Consider the following 27,748-nt stretch of genomic DNA (forward strand, 5'->3'; position numbering starts at 1 on the left):
ATTTGTAGAGTGGCTCTCTATTTTTCAATCTCATCATTTAATTATATATATATACTCCACAAAATGTATGTAAATTAGTTTCTTTACTTTTCTATAATAATAAAGAATAATAAAACTTATGATAATAATAATAAATTGATAATTATTAATTAAGCAAGAAGAATGTCTTAAGATATGTCGCAGCTGATAATTTTTTTCAAATGAAATCAAGGTAGAATAAATAGTGGTAACAAACAGGCCACAGGTATTTCTAGTATAATATATATATATATATATATATATATATATATATATATTGCTACTTATCATTCTAAAACAAAGATATAACATTTTAAGAACCATTTTTCAAAACTGTTAATTATTCTTCTGTTCAAGAAATAAAGTTATGCAATAAAACTTAAAGAAAATGTCACATGAAACATTTATTCTATACGACCTCACTTATTGACAATTTGTTTCGACACAATGTTTGAAAGTGAGCAATTATTGATAAAATGCCTCAGCAGTTTTGCTCACTCCACCCGAATGACAATCATAAGATGATCAGTGCTGGATTAGTCTGTTGAGGATCTGCTCTAATTTACTATAAATCGAATAATGTAGTGTATTCAAGTTTGAGCTTGACAAAAGCCAGAATCGCCTTGGCCCCTAAATGAGTGAAATCGAACTCTTAAAAAGTTTGATTTAAAAAAAAAAAATTTTTTTTTTCTAACTTGTGTGCATTAGTCTGTCGATTTTAGGAGGTTGAATGTTTGAATTTGAAGAATTTGGACCAGCAATCCCATGGTCCTTTTATTTTATATCTCTCATAAGAAAAAAGAAATTGAATCCGTTTTCTTGCATAAAAAAATACAAAAAAATAAACAAGAAAAAAACCCTACTAAATTCACAGAACCATGAAACCATGCCTCTCCTGAATTAAAATTGAAACCCTATGAATCTCTGGTATTTACAAGCTCTGTAATGTGTTTGAGGATAGATTTATAAATACACAAAATCTATGTTGATATTAAATTTGGTTAATATATGAATATGTGTTGCTAACAGGAGACTTTGTTAGTTTAGTCACAGTGAAAGAATGAATGAGAATTCTTGGGTTAGTAGAGAAAGAACAGTTTAGATAGTAAGATCAATTGGCAGGAGAAAACGAAGGATAACATGGAAAGAAGTTATGAAAATGTATTTCGGAGAAAGAAAGATACATAAAGATGTGATAGGTTATTTGTATTGAATTCTTCGGACTGCTTTTCTCATCTTCAGTGTCATTTACACATTTTGGTTGATGTAACCACTGATCTTCCTTAGGTCTAGTCGAACTTAGGAATGTTTCTGTTGAACTTGGGAATTTAGATGGAGTTTTGATTGGAACCTTTGATTTATTTCATGTGATTAGGATGCTCTCGTTCCATCACATGACTAGATAGAGGTCTTAAGTAATTTGCAATTGTATTTTTTCGGTCACCCATACTGAGAATTGAACCTTCAATCTTCAGGAGAATATCACTTTTACAATTGATTTTTTCAAGTACTCTAACCATTGCACTATGAAGAAAGTTGGAGTTTACATCAAATGAAACGTTGTGAAAATGACACTCAAGATGAGAACAGTAGTCCAAAGAATCCAAATAGTATGAATAACCAATCCTTATCTCAAAACTTCAGAAACCTAAGAGAGATATGTTAGTTTCGAAGTCAATTTCTAATAACCAACACACACTAATGTGTGAACTAAATATGATGATTATGCATCTTATGTACTTAGCTTATATATGGCATAATTGCATAGACATATCAGTTATTGTTAGATCACCAGAGTTAAGCAACATTGAGCCTGGTCAGTACTCGGTAGGTGACCATTTGGTAATATAAGGCACTGTATGTATGATACGACACCTCTCTGCATGAACTGCAAAAGCCTAATGTCGGGTATATTTGAGACTGCTTGTGAATTTAATATTCCCATGAAATTTCCTCCTTTGGAGGAAGTCTGTTCAATCTGCCTAGGGCGAGTGTTGCTTTGGTACGGTACAGTAAGATTAGATGGTCCTTGTTCATATTGAACATTACTCTAACTATGGAGGCTTTTAGGTATTATTTCTATGAGGGTGCTGATTAACTCTTTCTTCAACTATGCTTAATACTTAGCAATCTAAATCCAATCTGTTTTTAGCTCTTAATTATGCATTTAAAAGTCTACATTAGTGGTCGATGAAATTCTCTTTACATATTCCTTGCTTGGAAATGTAATTTACTTTAAGTCTACATTATTTTCTTAAGATTTTTGTTTCACAAAGTATTGGTCCGTCTTATGCTTAGCTGATGCATTATGCATATATATAGCCAGAAATGTTTGAATCAATAGAAATTGACACAATATATATTAGTGTTGGGATGATTAATCGGAATTGGAAAAAAATCAAAGCTTTTTGGGGTATCGGCATCGGAAAAATGTGACCCTATTTTCTGATGCCAAAACCAATTCTTTAAATTATTTGTTTTATTTAATTTTGATTTAAGAAACATTTTCCACTGCTGGTAGTAATAATAAAATAAATAAATATTGATTTTAAACTTCCAATAAAACTAACTAGTTAAATATTTAGAGATTTATAAAGAATCGGAATCAAGACTTTAGTATGGAATCCGTAATTGTATCTGAAGCAGGGAAAAATATTGGAATCGTCCCATCACTTCAAATAATATATATATATATATATATATATATATATATATATATATATATATATAATGTGTGTGTAATATTTCATTGTTTACTTACAAATTCACCATAGTTTAGCTGCTGACACAAATCTGAGGAATCCTGATTCAATAACATAAACAAATGTATTGTCTACTTAGCAAGAGATTTCAGTTTTCTATACAAATTTAAATTTTGAAGTCCAATAAGCAAGTGGTTAAATTGATAACAATTGCAAGCATAGGTTTTGATTGCAATATTTTTGGCATAATATTCTGTATGATTACAAAGATTTGGATGATTGTATTTAAAACCAGGGGTGATGAGAAGAAACCAATCAGGTACCAAGATCGCTGTATAAAATGGTTTTATTTCAGTCATAGCTATTTGTCTTGACATAAGGGGACTATGCTCTGCTGATTCTAACTGGATTAATACTACCACTATCCCCCTCCCAAATAAAAAACAAACCCTGGAAGGAAAAAAAAAAAGAATATGTATGGGTACCATTCTTTATTTTTGATTTTGGAGCGGCTCCACAAACCTTATACAATGTTATCTTTTGATTTTTCTTGTTTTTTTTTTACACTGTTACTAATATTTTTGTTGGTTTATAGTAACCCGCCTCCTCACAAAATGGGATGTCTATTCCGATAGCCATTATGTTTGATTTTAGACAAATTATACTTTCTGTGGAGTATTTAGTTTACTTCTTTTCTGGACTCTTTATTAACACTGCACATACATTACCTTTGTTTATGTTTTTTTTTTTATATAGGTAAATTTTTACCTTAGCTCCACCATTTTTCTTTAAAATAACGACTTTTATGGGTCTTTAACTACGTTGATTTATATTTGGCAAAGTAGTTTTCGAGATATAAAGACCTATATTATGCACTTTAAATAAGTGACCACCAGATTTGTATGCACACACGAGGAACAAATCTAATTCTATTCTACCGACACAGTCATTCCTCCTCCCCCAACTTTTTTGTTGGTTTATAGTATTTGTGGGTTGGTATCCTAACAATGATTATCAAGGTTTAATTTGGGACAAATATTTTGACAACCCCCTCCCAAAAAATAGGGTGTCTATTCCTATAGCTGTTCTTAACATGCAGAGGTTGGGAGTGTCTACAACTGTACATAATTTTACGAGGAAGGGTCATGCTTCCACTGGACAACGCTGGTTAATGGGTCCTGCTAATTTCTGATATAAAGTAAGAGTTTTTTTTCACGACAGGGCTTTCCCCTCAGCCCCAAAGTCACGAGAATGGCCTGTTCTCTGTTGGTGAAGGTGTATGGTCACCTGTCTTGTGCAGTTCTAGGAGGTTCACCCTTTCAGGCTTTTCCTTCTCACACTTTGTGAATGGGTTATTTTATTGCTAATGATCTGAGGCGCCTCTACTGGGGAATACTGATAAGGATGTTCAAGCATTTTTGTTCAACCAAACTGCACTTTCTTTAGGGTGCTGGCTTTTCAAATCCCACTCTTCTGACCTTGTGTCACATTTTCCTGCCTTGGGAGAGAGATAAATATGGAATCTTTTTTAGTTGAGAACTTTTGAGATGAGGATTGATAATTTCTATTATTTGGACTACTTTTCTCGCAATATTTCAGCCGATGTAACCTTCGACCTTTTCAGATGTATCTTGTCAAACTAAGGAACCAATATAGAATTTTGAACTGAATATGTTATTTTATCCATTGGGGTAGATTATTCTTGTTTCATCAGATGTACCCAAAGATGACAGATTATCCAAAACGTTGTGAAAATAACTAAGATGAACATAATAATCTGAATAAAACAAATAGTTTTTCTTTTTATAGATGTTTGGAATGAACACAGATCCCATGATATTATTGTAAAATACAAAATTGCCAACACTAAGGGATTCCTCAGAACATTTTACTCAAAACAGTAGTTTAATTTTGGTATAGGGCTTTGTTTTCAAGTGCATGCAATATTTCAAAACTTACAAAAAAATTGATCAAATAGTTTTATTTTCATAAAATCATTTCAAACAATTAATGGGAATTCGTAAGCATTACAACATAAATCTTGCAAGTTTGAATTAAGTTAGCATCTTTTTTTTTTTTTTTGATTGTTTTGAAAATGGTAGAAAGGCAACTACACTTCGGTTACTCATAAAATTTGATTGTCTTTATAGAAATAAAGCTTTAAAACTACTTGATCAATATACATGATTCTGGAATATGATATTTTTTCATGGGTACATACATCATAGATTTTTCTTTATTTTTGTTTTTTTAATATGGCAGGAATTCTGGACATAATGCAAAATTTCATAATTTTCCTTAAATCATAAAATTCCTTAAAAACGTTAATTCTTATTAAAACTAGTTTGTATTGTCCAACTGTTAAAATATCAACAAAACGCATATACAAACACTATTGCATTTTTAATTATCTGCAAGAATATGAGCAATAGAAAATCCACAAAAATGATTCAAAAAGTGATGACAAAAAAATACTATTGTAGAAAAAAGAAAATTATCCAATTGTGAATATCATATATATAGTTGTACTGCACAAAAATTGGCAGCATCAATCTAATTAGAGAAGCTTTGAATTGTAAAGAATTCAGGGTAAAGAACGGTAGTATTAATCCAGTTAGAATTAGCAGAGCATAGTTCCCTCATCATGTCAAGACAAATAGCTATGACTGAAATAAAACCATTTTATACAGCGATCTTGGTACCTGATTGGGAGGGGGATGCGTGCATAGGTAAGTGTAAGATTACTAGTATTTAATTATCTGTTTATGAGCGAGCGGTTATTATGTTTTGATTTGGTTTATTTTTTTTAAACGATTATTTTTGTAGAGAGTGTCTCTATATTTGAAAAGTTTTGGAGCATTCATTTATCTGTTGCTGCAAACCTATGGTACTTTGATCCAGAGGGTTATTTCTGCAATCGAAATATTATATATGGAGATGAAAACATAGAATAAAAATAGTAAAGTGAGGTTCAGAGATGGGAGCACGGATGCTCTTTATTTACCAATCAACATCAAGTGCTCATATGTGTAAGGTCATTCATAGTTTTTATGACTCTTCAACGTGGCTTAGACACAACCAGCACTTATATACAGATACATGCATACAAATAAAACCTTAATTTGTGAATGTTTTGTTTCTTTTTGTAGATGTTCATTGAGTTTTGTGGCGGAGGCGCCTTGGATACAATCATGTTGGATCTAGAAAAGCCTTTGACAGAAAAACAAATTCGTTTTGTCTGTCATGAAATGTGCCAAGCATTGGACTTCCTTCATAACGCCAAAATTATCCACCGAGATTTAAAAGCCGGCAACGTTTTACTAACTATGGATGGACAGGTAAAATTAGGTAAGTTGCAATCTCCTCCGCATCATCATCATCATCATCATCATCATCATCATCCATTTCATTTATCTTATTTTTAAATTTAAGAACACCAAAACAATGTATGCTTTTATTGCTACTGAACTGATAGAGGCCAGATTTATAGGGAGGCAACCTGGGTGGGAAGTTGGTCTGCAAGATATTTGTTCACATTACACTTAAGTTTCTGCATATTGGGATACATGGAGTAGAGAAAGAATTTCAAAGTTAAACAGTACCAAAAAAGAATCTATTAGAGTAGAAAAATTTATGGCATCTATGGACTTTGACAATGAGGGAGGTGTCGAGGAGGGGTATTTATTTTAAAGGGGTACAAATGAAATAAGTTTATTGGAGAACATTCCGTGAAAGTACTTGCAAACCAAGCACAAGTATGCAATACTGGTGATGCAACAGAGGCTGGAGATTAGCATACTGTGCAGAGTCTACTAGGTCAGAAGTTATTCTTTGAACCCTGTCTAATGAGGAAGAGGCCAGTGGTTGGTGCAACAATCCAGATTTAAGATCTTAAGTTTTAATTTTAATATATTAAATGTAATAATTAAAAAAAGAAAAGAAATAAAAACAAAAAAATTTGTTCATAATTCAAATAAACTTCAGACAAATTTCAAATTTTTAAAAGTAAAATTTATTGTTTCATCAAAAATTGATTGAAATGTTAATATCCAATTAATCTCAAAAAAGAAAAATCATTTAAAAATTAAATATTTCTTGATAATTATGAAAATTAAATTTAGTTATTTTAACTGTTATTTACTATTAGTAGGGCTATCCGGTGTTGCCCCAGGATAAAAGTGTAACATATTTCTAATACCCCCCCCCTCAAGTTTTTTCTCCCTTTTCCACTCCCTGCCCATACACTGTACACTCGCTGAAGATATAGAATATTGAAAGAAAGAATTTTTTTTTTATTATTATTTAGTTGAAGAGTTGACTCTCATAAATTTCAGCATCTCTCTACCAACTGGCGCATATGGTAAATCAATATTGTCAGATTATTGAAAACTAGCAAAGATACCAGTGCTTGGGTACCTGCTTCGCAGGCACCCTTGCAGTAAGTGGATGTTGTAAGAGTCGCACTAAATATGACCTTAATCTTTGTCTGCGACTTTGAAAAATGGTGTGCACCATCCCTAGGTCAGAGACCATCATGTCAGGTTTGACAATGATTGGTCCAGTGGTGTGGGCTGTAGGAGAGTGTGTGTAAAACATTGCCAGGGCCGCTGCAAAAAAGGTAGGCTCTCTCTACCATGTTAGAAAACTGCTGACACCTGAAAGTATCCTGTACCTCTATAAGGCCACTATTCGCAACTGTACTGACACGCAGAAGTTCAAGTGCAACGTGAACCGACATCTTGCTTCCCAAATCCCAACATAGTGCCCCAGTAGTTGCTGCCCCTGATAGTAGCCCCCTACACCAAAGTGGCAATGCACCTTGTTGTTTGGGGTGAAAATGTAATAAAAAAAAAAAAAAATATATATATATATATATATATATATATATATATATATATATATATACACACACACACATATATACACACACACACACTCTCCTACAGCCACGCCATTTAAGTCTTACACTCCAAGTTCTAAGTCTTGTCACAATTGCATATCTGAAGCTGGAAATATAATTACTTCCCCTTAAGGTATCAACATAATAAATTCCAAAAGCGAACTTACTTAAACATAAGAAAAATTCAAATATAACCAATTCGAAATTACTTAGCTCACTTCTTAAATCTTAGGCTATAAATTTACTTAATATAAGAGATTTCTTCTATTCCTCTTAATTAATTTTTTTTTTTTTTGTGAAACTAAAGGAGCTGCTGTTTAGTAACCCGGGTTGTATATCTGCATATATGTATTTTTCTGCTTTTATATGTAATCTGAGAATGTATGTTATTATGAATGCAAACAAAAAAAATAATAAAAAGACATTCTTGAAATACAAATGAACAATGAAACAAAGTGCTCTCTGGGTTTGGTACATCTTGCTGAAACAGAAAGAATGGGGGGACTCTTTCAAAACCCGGAAAATGTATAATAGATGAACGAACAGCGCGTGAAAGTAATGAATACAAACACCAGTGATAATGTTTTAAAGTTAATTTTATTATAAAAATTGAACTATGGTGGGGGGGGGGGAGTGAAATTAAGCAAAAAAAAAAAAAAATAACCAAGGTGTGGAAGGGGTGTCTACTATCTGAAAATGCCCACAAGAAATATGTCGATACAAAAAAAAAATATACCAGTCCAAACAAAATAATGACAAAATGAACTTGCCAACTTTGTATATGAGAGAGAAGTATTCAGAGAGGATTTACAGGTTTTATTTTTCTTTTCCTTTTTTTTTTTTGTTTTCTACATGAAGTTTAACCACCATTTTATTCGCTTCGGATGACCATTCATAACATGATATATTCCTTATGTATTATTCATCTACTGTTTTGGTTATTCTCCGCTGTATATCTTTTGGTGCGCCGTGTTCCTCACCATTTTACAGTTGGCATTATCTCCTTTCTTTCGCTGTTAATGGGGGGGGGAGAGGTTTGGTCGACATTATCCGTTTCAACAACATCGATTTGTTATCTGTTGTTGGGTGGAAATATTTCCACGTGCGCTCGGCACGACGGCTCGGAAGAGTGTCCTGTCAAAATGTCTCTTTCTCCATCTCTCTCTTTCCTTATTCTTCTCTTTCTTTCTTCGTTCTCTTAGTAACTAACAGGGATCAGGAAGCGTGTCACCTTGCTTGCTGATTCACCCACTGAACGTCTTTTTCACCTCTCTCTCTTTCTTCTATACTCTATCTTCAATGTTCATTTTGCTTCGGCAACAAAAATAAAAACAACAAAAAAACTATATTTTTCGGTGGCCTAAAATTAAATTTTAAAATTTTCATGTAAATACATAATCCAATTTAAGTATTATGTCACAATGTATGTGTATATATATATATATATATATATATATATATATATATATTTGTAGTAATCGACATACAGTCCTGTTTCGTTATATCACAACTCATCAGTGCCGCTAGACTAGCATCTCTCCCAAGCCAAGGATTGAACCTAGAACCGTCGTGTTAACAGTCGGCAGTTCTCCCACTCGACCATGGAATCGACGCCTGTAAATAACTCGTCGGAATGTCTATTTAAATAAACATCCGCCACCACTTTTATAGTGCTCAAATTCCCTGTTCGTAAACAAACAAACAACGAGCTTCGCATTTTCAGCCAATTAAGTTGCAGGTGAGATTATTTACGACAGTGCTCTACCCAAAGAGGGGGGCTTAAAATATATTTGTAGTAATCGACATACAGTCCTGTTTTGTTGTATCACAACTCATCAGTGCCGCTAGACTAGCATCTCTCCCAAGCCATGGATTGAACCTAGAACCGTCGTGTTGACAGTCGATGTATATATATGTATATATATATATATATGCATCTGTGTGTCCCTATTGGTGTAAGTTGTCCCTTTTGGTCTCACTTCCTATCCTATATTATTTTACATTATTTTATTTTTTTTTATATGTGTGTATATGCATTTATACATTTGTATATGTGTATGCGGACTATTATAATTATACATTAAATTATTAAACCATCACTGATCATCAGTAAACCTCCCACCCATTTTAACTTCTTTCCAAATTTAAAATAAATAAATCTGAATTATCGTCTCCACACATTATCTTCCTGTCTGAGTCAAATTGACCTCAACTGACCTATTTTATCTGTTCTAAAAATAGATTCATAAAGATGATTCTTTATTTTCCCCCTTTCCCTTTCTTACTCTCCTTTCCTCTCAACTATGCCTATCTTTCTTTCTCCCCTCTTTTTCAGCTTAATATTCTTCTTCCTCTTCTCTGTTTCTTCTCTCTCTTTTTTCATTTTTCCCATCTTTATCTTATTACCCCATTTTTCAATTTCAATAATTATCTTTTATTGTTATATTTTGAATCTTCACTTTTACACTTCTATTTGCCTTATCTGTTACTTTTAACAAAAAAAAAAACTTTTCTAAAAAAACTGGAACTTCACTTCTCCATGATCTGATGTTTTTTTCTGGAAGTTTTAATTTACCCTGGACATCTATAATTCTGTTTTCCCATTTCTTATGGATTACCAATGGATTTTCAATGGATTCACTTGAGTTCTGGATTTCTGTTCTGGATTTTACCATTGGATTTTTACACCATATCCTTTTCATCCCGTTTCCCCCGCTTTATTAATCTCTTTGAATCCCTATAAACTGTCACTAACTTTAATAACTTTTTGATACAAGCATGATTAATTTCATATTTGTAGTTTCTTTTAATGCATTAACCTGCAAAATTTATTCTGTATTTTGCAAACCTCTTTTACTCCAATGAGAAGAATTGCGTTTTTCGAAACTTCACGGAATAAGGTCTTTCTTGTTTATTTGTACTACTTGTTGGATAATTAAAATTTTGTACACCTTCCTTACAGGTTTACAATCTTTGTTTTTTTTTTTTTTTTTTTTTTGAAAATTTGAATAAATTTCAATGATAAAATTTTTCTATTAGATATGCTATGACCTTGACCTTTACTTTAAAAAATGGTGTAATACATTGGTGGTGGACCATCATCATGTCAGGTTTGGTCATGATCGGTCCAATGGTGTGGGCTGTAGGAGAGTATATATACATAGGCTATGACTTTGACTGTAACCTTGAAATATGCGAGAGACTAGTGGCAGATGCACCATCTCAGATTTGGCAACAATACTCCATGTATGGGCAAAATGTGGCCTTGTAGAGATACAGGATACTCTCAGGTGTGAGTAGCCTTTTCGTACTGTAGAGAGAGTCCACCTTCCTTGCAGCAGCCTTGACAATTGCCTCAATGTATTTGTTTCAATTCATGTTGTCTGTGAATGTTAACCCGAGGAGTTTGAGGGGAATACTTTCAGGCAGTGTATCATTAGTCATGGCAAGAAGGTTTCTTGTAATTATTAAAGGAAATAAGCTTAGTCTTGGCAGCATTGATCATTACCAACCAGTTATGGCTCTATTCCACTACAGACTGGAGGCCTTTCTTTAGATATGTGATCATTAATTTTACCCTCATGTCTGTTATAGAGCATTAGATATGACCTAATTTTATCTGCCCTATCCAGAGCTTAATGTATACATTCGGAGATTACAGTTAGAATATCTGCAGTAGAACTGGCTTGCCTAAATCCATGCTGTTGGTCAGATAAAAGTTTGTCTGTCTGAGGTGGTGGACTAGTGTTTGATTGATTAAGGACTCAAAGATTTTGGCAAAGAGAGGGAGGAGACTAATGGAGCAATAATTAAGTGGGTCAAGTCTTTCACCAGAATTCTTGTAAACTGGTACAACAGAAGCAATTTTCCAGCAGTTGGGAAAGCAAGATTCATTTAGGCATTTATTGTAGAGTTTGGAGAAAACTAGAGCAATCTCAGCAGAGTATTTTTTTAGTATAGCAGGGATAATGTCTAGCCAACATGCCTTTGAGGTGTCTAGATTTATTATGAATCATGAATGAAAGAAGTTGCTGTGCAAACAATCTCAATGTTGTTGGATAATGGGGAATTGTTGGTTCCCTATTATTTACTACACCGTTATAAATTTTCCAGAAATTGTGAGTTCCTAAAAATGAAAAATTCCTGATTTTACTAAACTGGCTCATTTTAGATGATCAGTTTAGTGTATATATATATATATATATATATATATATATATATATATATATATATATATATATAGGCATTCACATACAGTAATGTTTCACTGTATCACAGTTCATCAGTGCGGCTAGACCAGCACCTTTCCTTAGCCAGGGATTGAACCGACAACCATCGCATTGATAGTCGGCAGTTCTAACCTCCAGTTGATCGAAGCTCGCAAATGACTTCATCAAATGCCCATTTAAATAGACACTCACCCACCGCTTTTATAGTGCTTGAGCTGCTTATGTATTTACAAAAAAAAATATATATATATATAATTTTATGCATCGATTTTCAGTATTTACTTCACCAGTGCTCAATATGTGAGTAGAGCTAGGTATAATAATATATATATATATATATATATATATATATATATATATAAAAAATAAAAATTACAATAAGTTTACCAAGGTAATCAAAATGGTAAACTTAAAATATATTATAAATATTAAAGAGTTAATATTTACAAGTAAAATAAACTCAGCCAGATGTAAAAGCTCAATAAAACCGAAAAGGAAATAGAGCTTATAATATGAACAAATGATTAATAAAACATGTTAAAAGACATCTTGAAAAAGAGTTAAAAACATATTTAATTTTAAAAAAGGAAGCACAAGATAAGTGGATAGTCCTTAATCCGCGGAGTTTTGAAGAAATACTCTCCTTCTCATCAGAGGGCAGGAATTAGCAAAATGCAGGATCGGATTTTGCATATGAAAGTATTTAATGAAACTACAAGTAAGTCACAGATCTTACTTGGTTAAAAAAAGGGTGAGGTAAGGGGAAAAGGAGGCAAAAGAAAAATGATAAAAAGATTTCACATGAATGGATAGTCCGGTGAAGGGTAAAAATCCAAAAATGGTAAATCCAAAACGGTCGAATTTAAAATTTCAATCCAATGGGTAAATTCCAAATGGTCCAAAATAATCCAAAAGGCAGAGTTCCTTGGAAAAAAGCGCAAATGGAATGAATTCCAAACCATTAAAAGAAAAGCACTGGAGATAAAATTTAAAACACGCCTGTCAAGGCTGGATGAATAAAAAAAATTAAGGTTTAAAAAAAAAAAAAAAAAAAAAAAAAAAGCGGTGAAAGTATAAATTTGAAAAGCAAGGTCAAACTGACCCAGACAAAAAGCGCAAAAGTTAGCATTAATAATTAGGTCAGCTTAGATATGCACATGAAAGTCCCAGAATTGAATTAAGAAAACTGATCAGAAGAACAAATAAATGGCCAAGTTCAAGAAATGGGGCGTCTGTTATATATATATATATATATATATATATAAAAAAAGTGAAAGTAAATAAATAAAAAAAAATAAATAGAAAATTATATATATACACACACACATATATATATATACACATACACATACATACATACAGACACACAAATGCACACATACATGTATATACATACACACACGCATATAAATATATATACACATATATGTATACATATACAATAACACACACACACACACACACATATATACATATATATACAAACACACACGCATGCATAAATATATACACATATCCAAAAACATATACAAGTTAAACAAAAACATACATACTTACATACAAAATAAGGGGAGGGAAAGGCCGGTATCTACAAACTCTGGAATAAGGCAAATAAATGTGTATGTAAATGCATATAGTGAAATATAAGTAAACAAATACATAGAATAAAAATGAGTAGGTTGATGTATATATTTAATTAATAGGTATACTTATACCATAAAACGAAGACAGCAGATGGAAAACCGGCCAAAGAAATAAAGAAAAACAAATAAAATTAAAAATATAAAAAGCTTAGAAGGTAAGATTATAAAAAAAAAAAAAAAAAATTATGGGAAAAGATATATATTTGAAGGGTTAAATTAATAGCTATGTGATTTTTAATTTACCATATTTAAACTTGGACATATGTTTGCAATAGGAGATCAGTTCGTTTTTAGAGTTTATTATATTACTACTTTGAGGGGAGGTTATAATAGTTATAGCTTCAGATGTACAGAGGTGACAAGACTTAGATTCTGGAGTGTAAGACTTAACTTTTTTTAGGATGGTCCATTTAATTGAAAAGTGAGTATTGGCAGTGTTAAGCTTTTTAACCAGTGTAGTTAGAGAAGTTCCCTGGTTATTATTTGAATTTTGGTTATTGAAAGAAGTGTGGTTTGAAATTCTTTTCTTTATTAAAGTTGAAGTAGCACCTATATATGTATATGTTTTATTAATAGCTCGGGGTCGAGAATTAATATTAATTTGTTGATTTATACTGGGAAGAGAATTTAAATTTTGTTCATTTTGATGAACAGAGGGTAGGACAGTAATTGTAGCAGGATTGGTTTAGAGGGGATAATTAGTGTTATCAGTGTTAGGATGGCTGCTATGAAAAATATTATTATTATTATTATTATAGCTGGTTGTATGATTGAAAATAAAGGGGCTGGTAAATTCGTTTGTTGGATTAATAATTATATCAGAGGGAGGGTCGGAGGAAGGATAATTTGGTGGCAAAATGTTATTGTCTATTATGGGAGAATTGCGTGGGAGCTCTGTAATTGTACATGAATATATTACATCTTTATGGATGCAATCACTATTGAGTGGGCAAAGATGTTTGTTAATACAGTTGCAGTTTCTTTTTGGTTGGATTGGGAAAGGGATTATTAGGGCTGATTTAATTTTTTTGTTATTAGATGCTAAGATTCTTTGTGCGAAATTAGGCATAGTAGAATAAGAGATTCTATGTATTTGCTTATATTTCACTATATGCATTTACATACACATTTATTTGCCTTATTCCGGAGTTTGTAGATACATATGTGTATATATATTTATATGCGTGTGTGTATGTATATACATGTATGTGTGCATTTGTGTGTCTGTATGTATGTATATGTATATATATATATATATATATATATATATATATATATATATATAACAGACGCCCCATTTCTTGAACTTGGCCATTTATTTGTTCTTCTGATCAGTTTTCTTAATTCAATTCTGGGACTTTCATGTGCATATCTAAGCTGACCTAATTATTAATGCTAACTTTCGCGCTTTTTGTCTGGGTCAGTTTGACCTTGCTTTTCAAATTTATACTTTCACCGCTTTTTTTTTTTTTTTTTTTTTTTTTTAAACCTTAATTTTTTTTATTCATCCAGCCTTGACAGGCGTGTTTTAAATTTTATCTCCAGTGCTTTTCTTTTAATGGTTTGGAATTCATTCCATTTGCGCTTTTTTCCAAGGAACTCTGCCTTTTGGATTATTTTGGACCATTTGGAATTTACCCATTGGATTGAAATTTTAAATTCGACCGTTTTGGATTTACCATTTTTGGATTTTTACCCTTCACCGGACTATCCATTCATGTGAAATCTTTTTATCATTTTTCTTTTGCCTCCTTTTCCCCTTACCTCACCCTTTTTTTAACCAAGTAAGATCTGTGACTTACTTTTAGTTTCATTAAATACTTTTATATGCAAAATCCGATCCTGCATTTTGCTAATTCCTGCCCTCTGATGAGAAGGAGAGTATTTCTTCAAAACTCCGCGGATTAAGGACTATCCACTTATCTTGTGCTTCCTTTTTTAAAATTAAATATGTTTTTAACTCTTTTTCAAGATGTCTTTTAACATGTTTTATTAATCATTTGTTCATATATATATATATATATATATATATTTCTTAAAGAAAGGGATGAACTACAAGTAAACCTTTGCCTGGTAAACGTGCAACCATTGGCTGTTCAAAGTGTTAGTAAGGATAACAAAGAATCAGATTGGCTAACGAGCAAACGTAATGCCAAATATATACATAAAAATGTGTGTTTGTCAATTCTGATGAATCCTTATGAGGGTGAAATGCAGAAAATTCTGTGTAGCTTAATAGCCACATATATTTTCATAGCTTACTATATATATATATATATGTATATATATATATATATATATATGAAATTGGTATATGTAGGTAGCATTTTTTCATTCAAGCAAATATTAAATGCAATTGGGACACTTTGCTTTATGATTCTTTTTTAATTTTCCAATTTTCCATATTTTTTTTTTAGTATCAAAATCAAAAATATTAATAAAAGTTCCATAGTTTTTGTTGTTACGAGTGCTTTTGATTCGCTACAATCCCTTGAAAATCTAATAATAATATTAACCAACACTGCAATGTAAACTCCATTAATATATTTTATCAAAATCAAATGACACCTAACTTCAAACCTGAAGAAAATGCAATTAAAAATATCTTACTTGACGCCTATTGACAGTAACTCTAAAATTAAATTTATTATTTACTACAAGAAGTTTAGAACACAAAACCTTGCAGGTAGAAACAACTCAACACCGGCTATAAAAACGTTGGAACAAACCAATGTAGTGTATAAATTCAAATGCTCTATGGGAGAATCTAACTCCAAAAATAATACATACATTGGGCATACAATGACAACATTGTCCCAGCGAATAACCATGCATCTAAATAAGACTAGTGCTATATATAAACATTTGATAAAAAAAACATAACTGTCCCTCCTCTAATCTTAGAAAGGTCCTTGTTGACAACATAAAAATTATACAACATGAAAATAATATTAAAAAATTAAAAATTCTTGAAGCATCATATAACCCACTATTAATGATATTGCATTCGAGAAAAGCAGTAACGTTCTAAAATATTTTGCGTGGTTCATAGTGGATGGACTTTGTTAACAGTGTCCACGAACTTGCTGATTTTAATACTCAAATTTTTAATCGACTTTTAATCAAGTGTATACATTTTAACTTATCGCCTAACGCTGTTTACTGAATATTTTAGTTTTCACTTTTAATTCTCATTTTCGCTCCTCCACACTTTTACTTCAACACCTGAAGAGGATTTGTGGACGAATCGAAAGCGCTCGTGACAACAACTATGGAACTTTTATTAATATTTTTGATTTCGATATAAAAAGATTATATGGAAAATCGAAAAATTAAAAAAAAAAGAATCATAAAGCAAAGTGTATCCATTACATTTAATAATGTTTGTTGAATATATATATATATGGTTGTATAGTTTGGTTTCCTAGATGTAGATGCACTGAAACCCGTGGGATTATTAAAGAGTGCTCAATGGAGGACAGAGCAAGTATATAGTATGTTTATTATACAAACGTTATTAGTTATATATGTGCATACATTTTTCAGTGGAATCTCAATTTAAAGAGACCCACCACATCAGACCAAAAAAAACAACACTAAAACCAAAATCAAGATTCATTCATTTTGTGTATAAAAAGTCACACCCAGATAACTTTTTATATACAAAATGAATGAATTTTGATTTTGGCTTTAGTGTTGCTCCTTTTTTTCTCCACATGTTATGGATTTCAATGTTCTTCTAACCTTACTTTTAGTGGACGACATGTCAAACCTTTGTATGGTTTTTCCACATTTACATAGAATCCCATACACATATCACTAAGAAGTGATTCATCTCGTAATTTGGTCATCAAGCTGTTACTAATCTCTAGCAACTAACACCCACAAATATTAAGAGATTAATCGGGGGATGGAGTTGTCCTGCGTCTTCTGCTAGCGACACAAAACAAGTTGTCAAGATTGTTGATAGTGATTGACAGATTCCTCCGACAAAAACAAAGCACATTTAAAGTGCACCTTAGAAGTGTTGCACTAATGTGAAATTGATGTAACAAATATGAGTACATCCGGGTACCTTCTCACAAAAATATTATTGACTGGTAATAATACCAACTTGTAGAGCTATCAGGGAGAGTTGAAAGGTACGCTGAAAGCCTCATGTTAAGGAAAACCAGCGACCATAAACACCCATTCAGTAAGCCGACTAATTAGATTATTACTCTGATAATGTAGCCAAGACCACTTGACTATGTCAAACAAATGTACCCCATTTTGGAATATATCACAAAATATCAAGAAACTTGGAATAGACATTCAATAACCAAAGCGTCTTTCACTTGAATGTGTACATAGGGCTCCATCAAGGCGTAGGAGTCCAATTTGAGTAAAAATCAGTTCTGTCAGTTTAAAACTAGCTGTGACCCTAATTATATCAATTCACTGTTGTCAAGTTTTATGAAATAATGAACAAAGAAAACAAAAAAAAGCAATAAAATTTAATTATTATAATCAAATATTTTCTTTTGTTTATTTTTTCCATTTCCTTTGTTAACTGTATTTTTCTGTCTATTGGGTCAGCAGTGACAACACATTGACAAGCATTAAAAAAAAGCATAACAAAGGGCCAATAAGCATAGGAAATTTTTTTGAGTAGCTAATAGTCATTTTTTTTATAATTTTAGTATTTTATACATAGAGAAAAAGAACAATATATTTGAAAACTTTTTTTTTTATAAATAAGTCTTGGTTTGTGTCACAAATTCTATCTTAAAAATAAAGAAAAATCTGAAAAATGTATGTACTCATGACAAAATGAAAATATCATATTCCAAAAATCATAGTTTCACAAGTATAAAAAAATAAATAAAACAAAACGAAACATGAAAAGCATAAACTCTTACACGTTCTGCAAATATCAGTTGTGCTCTGTGTGTGACACCATCAACCCTGTACATGCTAAGGCTCACAGCTATATAGTCATCTACCTGTGTTCATCAGTTGACATCAACCCCTGTCAATCTGCTAAAGTCACGACCTGCCTTCAGTTGTGTCAAGCTCGCAACTGTCTTCAACCATCGCAAACCCAAGACTATCCATGAACTGTCACAAAACTCATTGCCACTCCTAAAACTAACTCTGGAATATATTGACTGATCCTTTTGTCCCTATTACTTCCACACTTGGATTAATAATCCTATTTTACCTTTCTTTTGTGTTCCTTGGTGAAAAATTTCCTATACATTTGTTGTGTTAATAAACTTATTTCCTCTTTTTTTTTTTTTTTTAGTTTTCTTCATTTTTTATTTTCTAACACTTGGGGGTGGGATGACGTTGAAAATATCACACATATATATTCTAAAACTATATTACACAGGGCACTTGTATATTTCATTTTGATCAAGATGGGGTATAGAGTTATCATAGGGTCTGCATTTGCATGCTATTTATAACTTGAATATTATAGAAAAAGAAAAAAATATCAAAGGATTCGGCGCTTAGGCAAAAGTGGATAGTAATCTTTATTGATTCCCCAAAAATGCTGGATGTGGCTTGACGAGGGCGGGGTTAAAGAATTTACCAAAATTTAGATTCTTGTTCAAATTTCCTTCTTGATATAAAAAGCCAAAAAATAAAAAAAGTTTGTGATGTATATCTGTGACAGAACAACGTCATATTTTATTTTTAACTAAGAAAATAAAATTTTATGAGTAAGAAAAAAGGGCTATCACATCACCATCTTGAAGAAACAAGGGCAAATAACTCAACAATAATTCCAGCTTGCGAGATCAACCTTGTAATGCCTACGATTTCCCATTAATTGTATAATTTCATTAAAATAAAACTACTTGATCAATTTACCTGATTTTTTTTTTTTTCGAATATGATCTTTTCACATCGTCATGGGTATGTACATCATAAAGATGTTTTCTGTTTTTCGATATAAGGGGAATTTTGGACAAGCATCAAAATTTATTTTGATTAAAGCCACTTTCACCTATTTCCACTCGATCAATGTTCAATATATCTTTCATCTTTTACATGTGACTGAGGCTTTCTATTTTGTGCCTGTGTACTGCATGCAACTGCTGCTGTGTCTGTGCATTCAACAGCCGTTACTAGTTGCACTGCTTGTCATAAATGCATTACTACAACCTCAGCAGAGCATTTTTTTTAATGGTACAGCCGGGATGTGATCCTTTTTTGTTTTTTATGATATCATGCACCTGAGAAGGGATGATTTTCAGATCATCTAGTGTAGTGTCAGTTTGCAAAGGAAAATCAGGGAGGGAATGGTCTGCTGGGTCTAATGTAGAGTTTGAAGCAAACCAACTGACAAGCATATTAGCCTTCTTGGTTGCCGTGCAAACAACCTCATCATTGTTGGATAGTGGGGGAATTGTTGATTGCCCATTATGTACTACACTGTTGTAGATTTTCCAGAAATCACGGGTTCCTAATTTCTGCTCTTCAATGCGTTTTTTGGTGGTTTCTGTGTATTCTCTCTTAGCCGTTGCTATTTCTTTCTTACAATTACTTCTAGCTCCAATGAACTTTTGTCTGTTTGTACTGGACTTATGTTGGATAAATCTGCAGTATGCATGCTGCGTTTGAGCAATGGCAGCTGCACAAATAGAAGTAAACCACTGGGGAAAGTGGGGTTTGCTATAGAACTTCCGTGTGGAAACATGAGCTTCAATTGCTGCTTTGAACCATTCAGTGGTCTCATTTGCACACTGTTCTGCAGGGAGAGAAAAGATATTCCCCTATGGGGCATCTTTGATGAGATCCCTGATAACTTCCCAGTCAGCCTTCTTATAATACCTTGTTGTTTTGAGTAATGACTCTTCAGCTTTGGGTCAAGAATTTAGGGCGATTTCAACCATTATCACACCATGATCAGCCTTTCTGGATGGGCTATGGGCATTCGTTACACAATCATCGGGAACTCTAGTCAGAAATCGATCAAGTAGTGAGGCTTGTTGATCTTGCTGGTCTGGGGAAACGTGTCAAAAATGTAACTATCTGTGATAGGGAATGAGATATAGAGAAGCTATGTGTTATGCTACCAGCTGCATCTGTGTAAGTGGAGAGACTAAGCCGATTACTGTGGTGGACATTAAAGTCACCAAATATGTGTACTTGCATACTAGTATCAAAGGAGACTACTATATCTATGCTTGATTGCTTAGAGTACAGTCCTGGGCCGAGGAACAGTAGTAGAAAAAATATAAGTAGCTTACGCTATGTTGCAGGTTATGTCTAAAGCACATAAAGGCCTGGTTGTCAGATTCTAGTTTTGATTCTCTAGTCAAGGGGAGGATGATTCGAATATAGACTCCAAGTATGTGCATATGTTTGTCTAAGTTTGCAGTTTTAACAAAAGCTACAATAATATTGTCTCCATTTATGCTGAACATCCACAGAATGCCAACATCAATATATTGCATATGAAAGAGTCCACTCTGGAATTTTCACAGGGCATGCTAATTACCTTAAAAAGGGTTTGAAAATCGTATTCCTTATATTCAGTAAAAATTTGTCTGAATATTTAAAATACAATCTGAATACTATTAAAATACTATTAAAATATTTTTAAAATATCATTTAAAATACTATTAATATATTTTTTAAATATTAAAAATAAAATCAAAATAAATACATTCTTCTGAAATTGCATCATATTATTTCTGGTATTGTCTATACAAGACAAAGCTACCCAACGTTATCCATATACTTTACGGCTGTATCCAGAGTGAAATTTAAAATGATAATAAATGCTGTTAAATTAATTTTTAAATATTAGTTAAAATATTATTAGTCTTTTGGTTTATTATATCATTCTTTATATATAAAATTTTGTTTTTAAAACTTGAATTTTGTCTGGAGAAGGCCTAGAAAAGGGACATTGGAATCTGTGTGAATTTTAATGAGAAATGTGTTTGCCTTTTTGGCATACTTAATAAGGCTACTATTTGTCATGTTTATAGACAAATTTTACATGTAAAGCGTTCATATTTAAGCTACAATTCCTAGTTTGACTTCATATTAAGAGACTTACAGAGACATAAGCAGACAGACGCTCTCCTTTATTATATACTAGCAGGGGTACCCGGCATTGCCCTGGTGTTTGTTTGGAGGTGTGTGTGGTGTTAAATAAAAATAAAACGGGGGGGGGGGTAGGATCGAACCTGAAGCCCTGAGACGAAGTTTGAAAATAAAATCGGCCAGCCGGAATGAGTTACTGAAAGATGTTTGAATTTAAGTAAGAACCAAATTGACAGGTGCGCGCACGGAAGTCGTAGAGCAATAGCTATTCAGCAAATGAGGTCAATGACCAGGTTTGTTTGTTATAAGCGAAGTAACAAAAGAAAACAACGTTAAAACTTAAGCAGGGAGGGGGGAAATCAAAACATCGAAAAAAAAAACAAAAAAAAAACTAACGTAAGGCAAACGAACCATGTTAAATGTAAAAATCAAAAAAACAAAAAAGAAATGGCTTAAATAAGCTGGTTTCGATATTAAAATTTAAAAATCGGTGGGTACCCGGGTGTTTTTGGGTGTGTGGTCGGGGGTGGATAAGCGAAGTAAACAAAAAACAAAAACGAACATTATGTGAAAAATGGCTTAAATAACACTGCTTCAATATTTGAATTTAAAAAAACGAAAAAAAAAAGAAAAAAAGACATCTCACACCACAATTCGAACCCAAAACGTTTAGATAATGAACCAACGTGCTAACCAACTGAGCTAACGCGATGTACATGAAATTTAGTCAGTTCTTCAAGTATTTAAAGTAAATCAGGTCATGACGTCATCTGATGCATGCGTAGAACAGGTCGTCGTCACGAGAGGACCGTTTTTGTTGACCATACCCCCCCCCCAACACCTGTCGAAAATTGTCGATTTCGGGGTGAAAAAATGAACATTTTTGACCAATTTTTCGATATTTTTCGAGCGAAGGATGGAGCTTCAATATAATACCAAGTTTGTGAATTTTCGTTGTGTTTGTCGAAAGTTTTTAGCAGACACACAAACACACATACATACATACAAACATTTTCGCTTTTATATATATAGATAGATCTATATCTATCTATCTAGAGAGGGAGAAATAGAGAAGTTCAGATAGACGGGCAGACATAGGTGTTAAGTACTAAATATACTAAAATATAAGATGTTCACTTAGATTATATTATTTTAAAAGAATATTCTTTGTTACCAATGACAAAAAAAAAAAAAATGCTAGATAGGATTGAAACAGCACAGGTGAACTTGAGATTGTCAGCTGAGTAACTGGAATATTTAACTCATATTCCCAGGAAAATTCTACACGTGTATAAACTTTTGTATTTTAAGAACTCTCTAGCCTGTTTTTCTATAAACGTACAGACACACAGATGTTATCTTTTTTATACATATACAAATATAATACTATCGTCATTGTAGAAATACAATAAATGTTTGTTAGTGACATAAAAGTGGCTTAAAAATGCTATCTTGGATTAAAATAAAAATTGCATATTCACTATATAAAATGATTATTTGTATAGTTGGAGGAGGAGGAGGTGGGAAAAAAATCTTTGGAGAATGATTCCATCCCAGGTTTTATTGAGTTGAGAATAAACTGTTTCAATTAAAGGGAAGCAACTCTTTAAATTCCAAATATATATTAACACAATAGCTTGTGTGTATAGCAACTAGAAATGAGAATTTATTTTCTTTTCTATAAAAAGTAATTTTTTATTGATTTTTGTAGTAATTAAAAATTAGATGAAATCTCAGTTTAATTAAAAAAATAAATAAATAAATAAAATTCTAGATATGTATTATATTTGTCCATTGATGTAACTAAGTCAAGTTGTTAAATTTTTCAAATTAGTATTTAAAAATAAAATTATACTTAGGAAAGTGTGAAGAGATTTAGGAAGAAATATATATATATTGAGACAAATGTTATTGAAAAGCACAAAATTCTTTTGTTTTACTATCTTCTTTTTTACTTTCTCCAATCTCCGAATAATTCTTTTTGTGTTTTTTGCAAAATTATTTAGGTCGGATCCATATGTTTGTTTAGTGAGCCTTTCAATAATTTTCATAATACAATTTTAAGAAATAATATGCCTGAGGATGATGGAAGTATTCCGATCGAAAGCACTTGCTAAATAACTAACCTAAATAATTTTGAAAAAAACACAAAAAGAATTATTTGGAGATTGGAGAAAGTAGAAAGTGAAACAAAAGAATTTTGTGCTTTTCAATAACATTTGTCTCAATGAGAATATGCTACCTAAATATACCCTATATATATATATATTAGTGGTGGGACGATTAATCGGAATTGTTAATCGTAAGAATCGTGTATTTTGGGAGGTATCGGAATCGCATCGTTAAAAAATACCTTAATTTTCCGATTCCTTCATTACGATTCTTTTAGTCTGATGTTGAAAAAAAGAAAAAAATGTCCTGATATTTCTAACCGCAAGAGAGAAATGTAGCATGTTATAAAAAGAAACCAAAGAAATTCATTACTAACAGGGCAATGCTTAGTGCCCCCTCCCTTACAAGATTTATTCATTCAGATCTATTGTAATCAAAACTACAAAAGAGTTAACTTGAAAAGAAGTATGCAGGGCTCTATATTGCGAGTAAAAATTTAAAAAAATACGCTTATCTTTTTGGTGACTGTTTTTTTTTTTACTAACAAATCTTCTAATACTGAATGAAAATGCTTTTTCAACATATATTTTCTTAAAATAAAACGAGCAAAGTCAAATTATTTAAACAGTAAAAGGTTTAATAGAACAATATACTTTTTTTTCTTTTTTTCAAAGAAGGCTTTTGAAAGAAATATCTCTAAAATGAAATTGATCACGTTGTATTATTTCGCAAAATTTTGAAATTTGGACCAAATGAAAATTCGTTGAATTTCTTGAAATCTTTTTTTTAACTCTTTAGCAAAATTACCAACTAGTCACTCAGAGCAGTTTTATTAGTGAGGGTCGAAATCGCAGTGTCTTTTTTTTTTTTTTTTTTTTTTGCCTAAGTCACCATCTAGGTGTCACCAATTTTTTTAACCCTCCTACACTTCAAAGAGTAAATACAATATATACAACTAAAAAAAAAATTTTTTTAAATGCTGATTCTATTTCATGAAAAATTCTTTTAACTAGAAATTAAAAGATAGTTGACTGACAGCAACAGGAGCACTGGTTAACTACTGAACCACGTGGAAAGGTGTGGGGGGGGGGAGAGGAAAAAAGGAAATTAAATGATGATAATAAATTATGATAATCGTCTTTGAAAGGCACTAAACTCCTAAAATTTACTTCTTTAAAATTTAAGGCGGCATTCCCCGGCGATTTTAAAGAACTCTCTCTCTCAAAAAAAAAAAAAAAAAAAAAAAAAAAAAAAATTTAATTTTTAAGGTTTGGGAAAGATATATTTATTATAACCGAATTCCTGTATGAAGACTGGATCTACTTTATTGGACGTTAATTTGTGAGATAAGTAATTTTTCAATGTTTAATATGTTTTTAAAGTTTCAATTATCAATTAAATTTTTTTAATTGCATTTTATTTTCAATTTATTTAAAAAAAAACAGGGTTTAAAATGTATTTTTCAAGGTAACAAGCTTCGAAAGAAGTCTAATAAAAGAAAATCACTTAAGTTTTAATTTCGACAACCCTGAGAATTTAATTATTAAAAAAATATTGAAATGTGACATTTTTTTTTTAACATTTCTATTAGTTCAATTAATTTTCTTTCAATAATTCATTTCACTCAACAAACTTCACCATTTTTTGTTTTGTTTTGTTTTTCTTTTATCTTTTTCTGTAATTTTGGTAATTATTTTTGCTCAATTTTATCTAGTATTTCATTTGTTTTTATAGTGGTATCGTTTTTATATGTGTTCCTTTGATATACCCTATTTCAAAATTAGTTTGGCTAAACTTATTCTTCACGTTAGAAACAACGTGTAAAAGCAATGAAAAAGTAAGAAAAAACAATAGGTGTTAACTACACTTTGTGAATTATGCATGTTCATTTATAAATTATTAAATTAAATATTTATCTTTTTTTATATTTAATTAGTATATATTTTCTTTCTCTTCCGCAATATTTTTTTTATTTAATTCATTAAATCTGTTAATTATGAGGACCAAAATAATGAATTGTGTTAATTTATTCTCTAATTTTCTTGTTTTTGTTCTGTTATATAAATTCTATTTTATTTGTTTTTGCTCTGAAGGATTAATTCTATTTTCTTTGTTTTTTTTTTCTGTATTCCAATTAAGTAAAATAAATTTTCTCTAAAATAAATTTTGCTAATTTTTCCGTTTAGTTTACTATATAATAATTTTATTTAAACCAAAACACGACTGTGTAGGCATAAAATATCTCTTCCAAAGTTAGAGAACATATTTGGGAACTACCCGACCATAAGCATAAAACTACCTGGTATATTTCAAAACAATAATTCCCTAGGAATCGGAATCGTACTTGGTATCGGAATCGTTAATCAATATTTTCCTGAAATCGGAATCGGAATCGTATAAAAATTAGGAATCGTCCCAACACTAATATATATATATTTCTAAATAATCATTCAATCTATTTTTTGAAATTAAGTTATATGAAAGGATTCAATATCTATAATTTGAAATGATATCCATGAAATTTTTAAACATGCAGAACAGGAGACTTAGTTGATTTGGTCACATTAAAAGAATTGCTTGATTGGGTTAGTAGATGTAGAACAATTGAGAGTGTGTTGCTAGGGAAAGGCCAATGGAGATATACAAGCAACTGGGGGCCGCTTATGAATTTTATATTTCCTTGACACTTGCTCCTTTGGAGGAAGCTGGTTCAACTCACCTAAGGTAAGAGCACCTTTGGTACAATATCCTACACTGACATTAGCTTTTACAACGGAGTTGGTGATATTTAATTTGTATAATTATTTAAAACCTTAACGTTAATGATTTTTGTGTGTATTAAAGACAGGCTTAGATTTAATGACTTCTGAAGAAGATTAAAACTATAGGGAGATGTGTGTTGAACAGGAGATCTCATTAGTATGATCACATTGAAAGAATGGGTGAGAGTTATATAATATGTATGTACCAGTTGAGGTAGCAGGGTAAGTTGACAGAAGAAGAGCAAAAAACAAAAAAAGAAAAACAAACAAAAAAGCATTGGAATAAGTGGTAAGGATGGATTTGAAAGTAAGAAGAATGAATAAAGACCTGGCCAGAGATAGGTTGATTTAGAAATTAATTTCTAAAAACCATCCAACACATGCTAGTAGAACGGACATTAAAACGAATATGATGAAGATCAAATTTTAATTTACTTAAAACTTACACAAGAATATTTTCTGAATTCATATTATTTGAATTATTCGGACTACTGTTCTCATCTTGAGTACCATTTTCACAACTTTTCGGTCACTGTAACCTCTAACCTTCAAGCTATTATGTCGAACTCTGGAATCTTTCTGTTGAATTCTGAATCTGCACGGAATGTCGAATGGAACCTTTATTTAATTCATGGGAGTAGCAAGTTTTTGTTCTGTCAGTTATGATTGAATAGAGATCATAATTAATTCACAATTGTATTTTGAGTCACCCACACTGAGGATTGAACCTTCGACCTTCAGAAGAATGTCGCTTTTACAACTGAATTTTTCCAAGTACTCTAACCACTGCGCCATGGGTCTTCGCGGACAATTCTAGTACATGCATGTTCCCGAGTTTGACAAGATACACCTGAAGAAGGTTGGAGGTTACAGCGACCGAAACGTTGTGAAAATGGCACTCAAGATAAGTAACAGTAGTCCGAATAATCCAAATAATATAAATAACCAATCCTCATCTTAAAAATTCAGAAATGTAATTTTCTGGATTGTTTATAAATAATTATCTATGCTTATGTTCTTGTTGAGAAATTAAATTGATATCGTTTTGTTTTTCAGCTGATTTTGGTGTATCAGCCAAGAATACGAAAACTAATCAGCGCAGAGATTCCTTCATCGGTACTCCTTATTGGTAAGTAATTCATATAAAGAGTATTTGTTGGATTACTATTCTCATCTTAGTAGTTATATTTACAATGTTACGGCCAATGTAATCATGCAGTATCAAACACAGAATCTAAAATTTTTAACTAAATCCTTTATTTAATCAGCATAGGTTGATTGTTCTTCTTTCAGATCAAAGTGTTAATTTTTATGTTACTTTTTAGTATTGAAGTAA

General features: G+C 31.6%; 1 protein-coding gene across 2 annotated transcripts in view; it reads left to right on the forward strand.

Moving 5' to 3' along the window:
- Nucleotides 1-27,748, forward strand: part of LOC145283553 (serine/threonine-protein kinase 10-like) — a 405,044-nt gene that overhangs the window by 113,687 nt on the left and 263,609 nt on the right. For both annotated transcript variants that reach the window (XM_080132435.1, XM_080132436.1), the window contains exons 3-4: nucleotides 5,870-6,068; nucleotides 27,469-27,541. In XM_080132435.1, the coding sequence (XP_079988561.1) occupies nucleotides 5,870-6,068; nucleotides 27,469-27,541 (272 nt within the window). The remainder of the gene's footprint in view (nucleotides 1-5,869; nucleotides 6,069-27,468; nucleotides 27,542-27,748) is intronic.

Source organism: Euprymna scolopes, chromosome 8, assembly GCF_053919585.1.
Source record: "Euprymna scolopes isolate OS-2025 chromosome 8, ASM5391958v1, whole genome shotgun sequence".
In the NCBI taxonomy this organism is placed as follows: Eukaryota; Metazoa; Mollusca; class Cephalopoda; order Sepiida; family Sepiolidae; genus Euprymna; species Euprymna scolopes.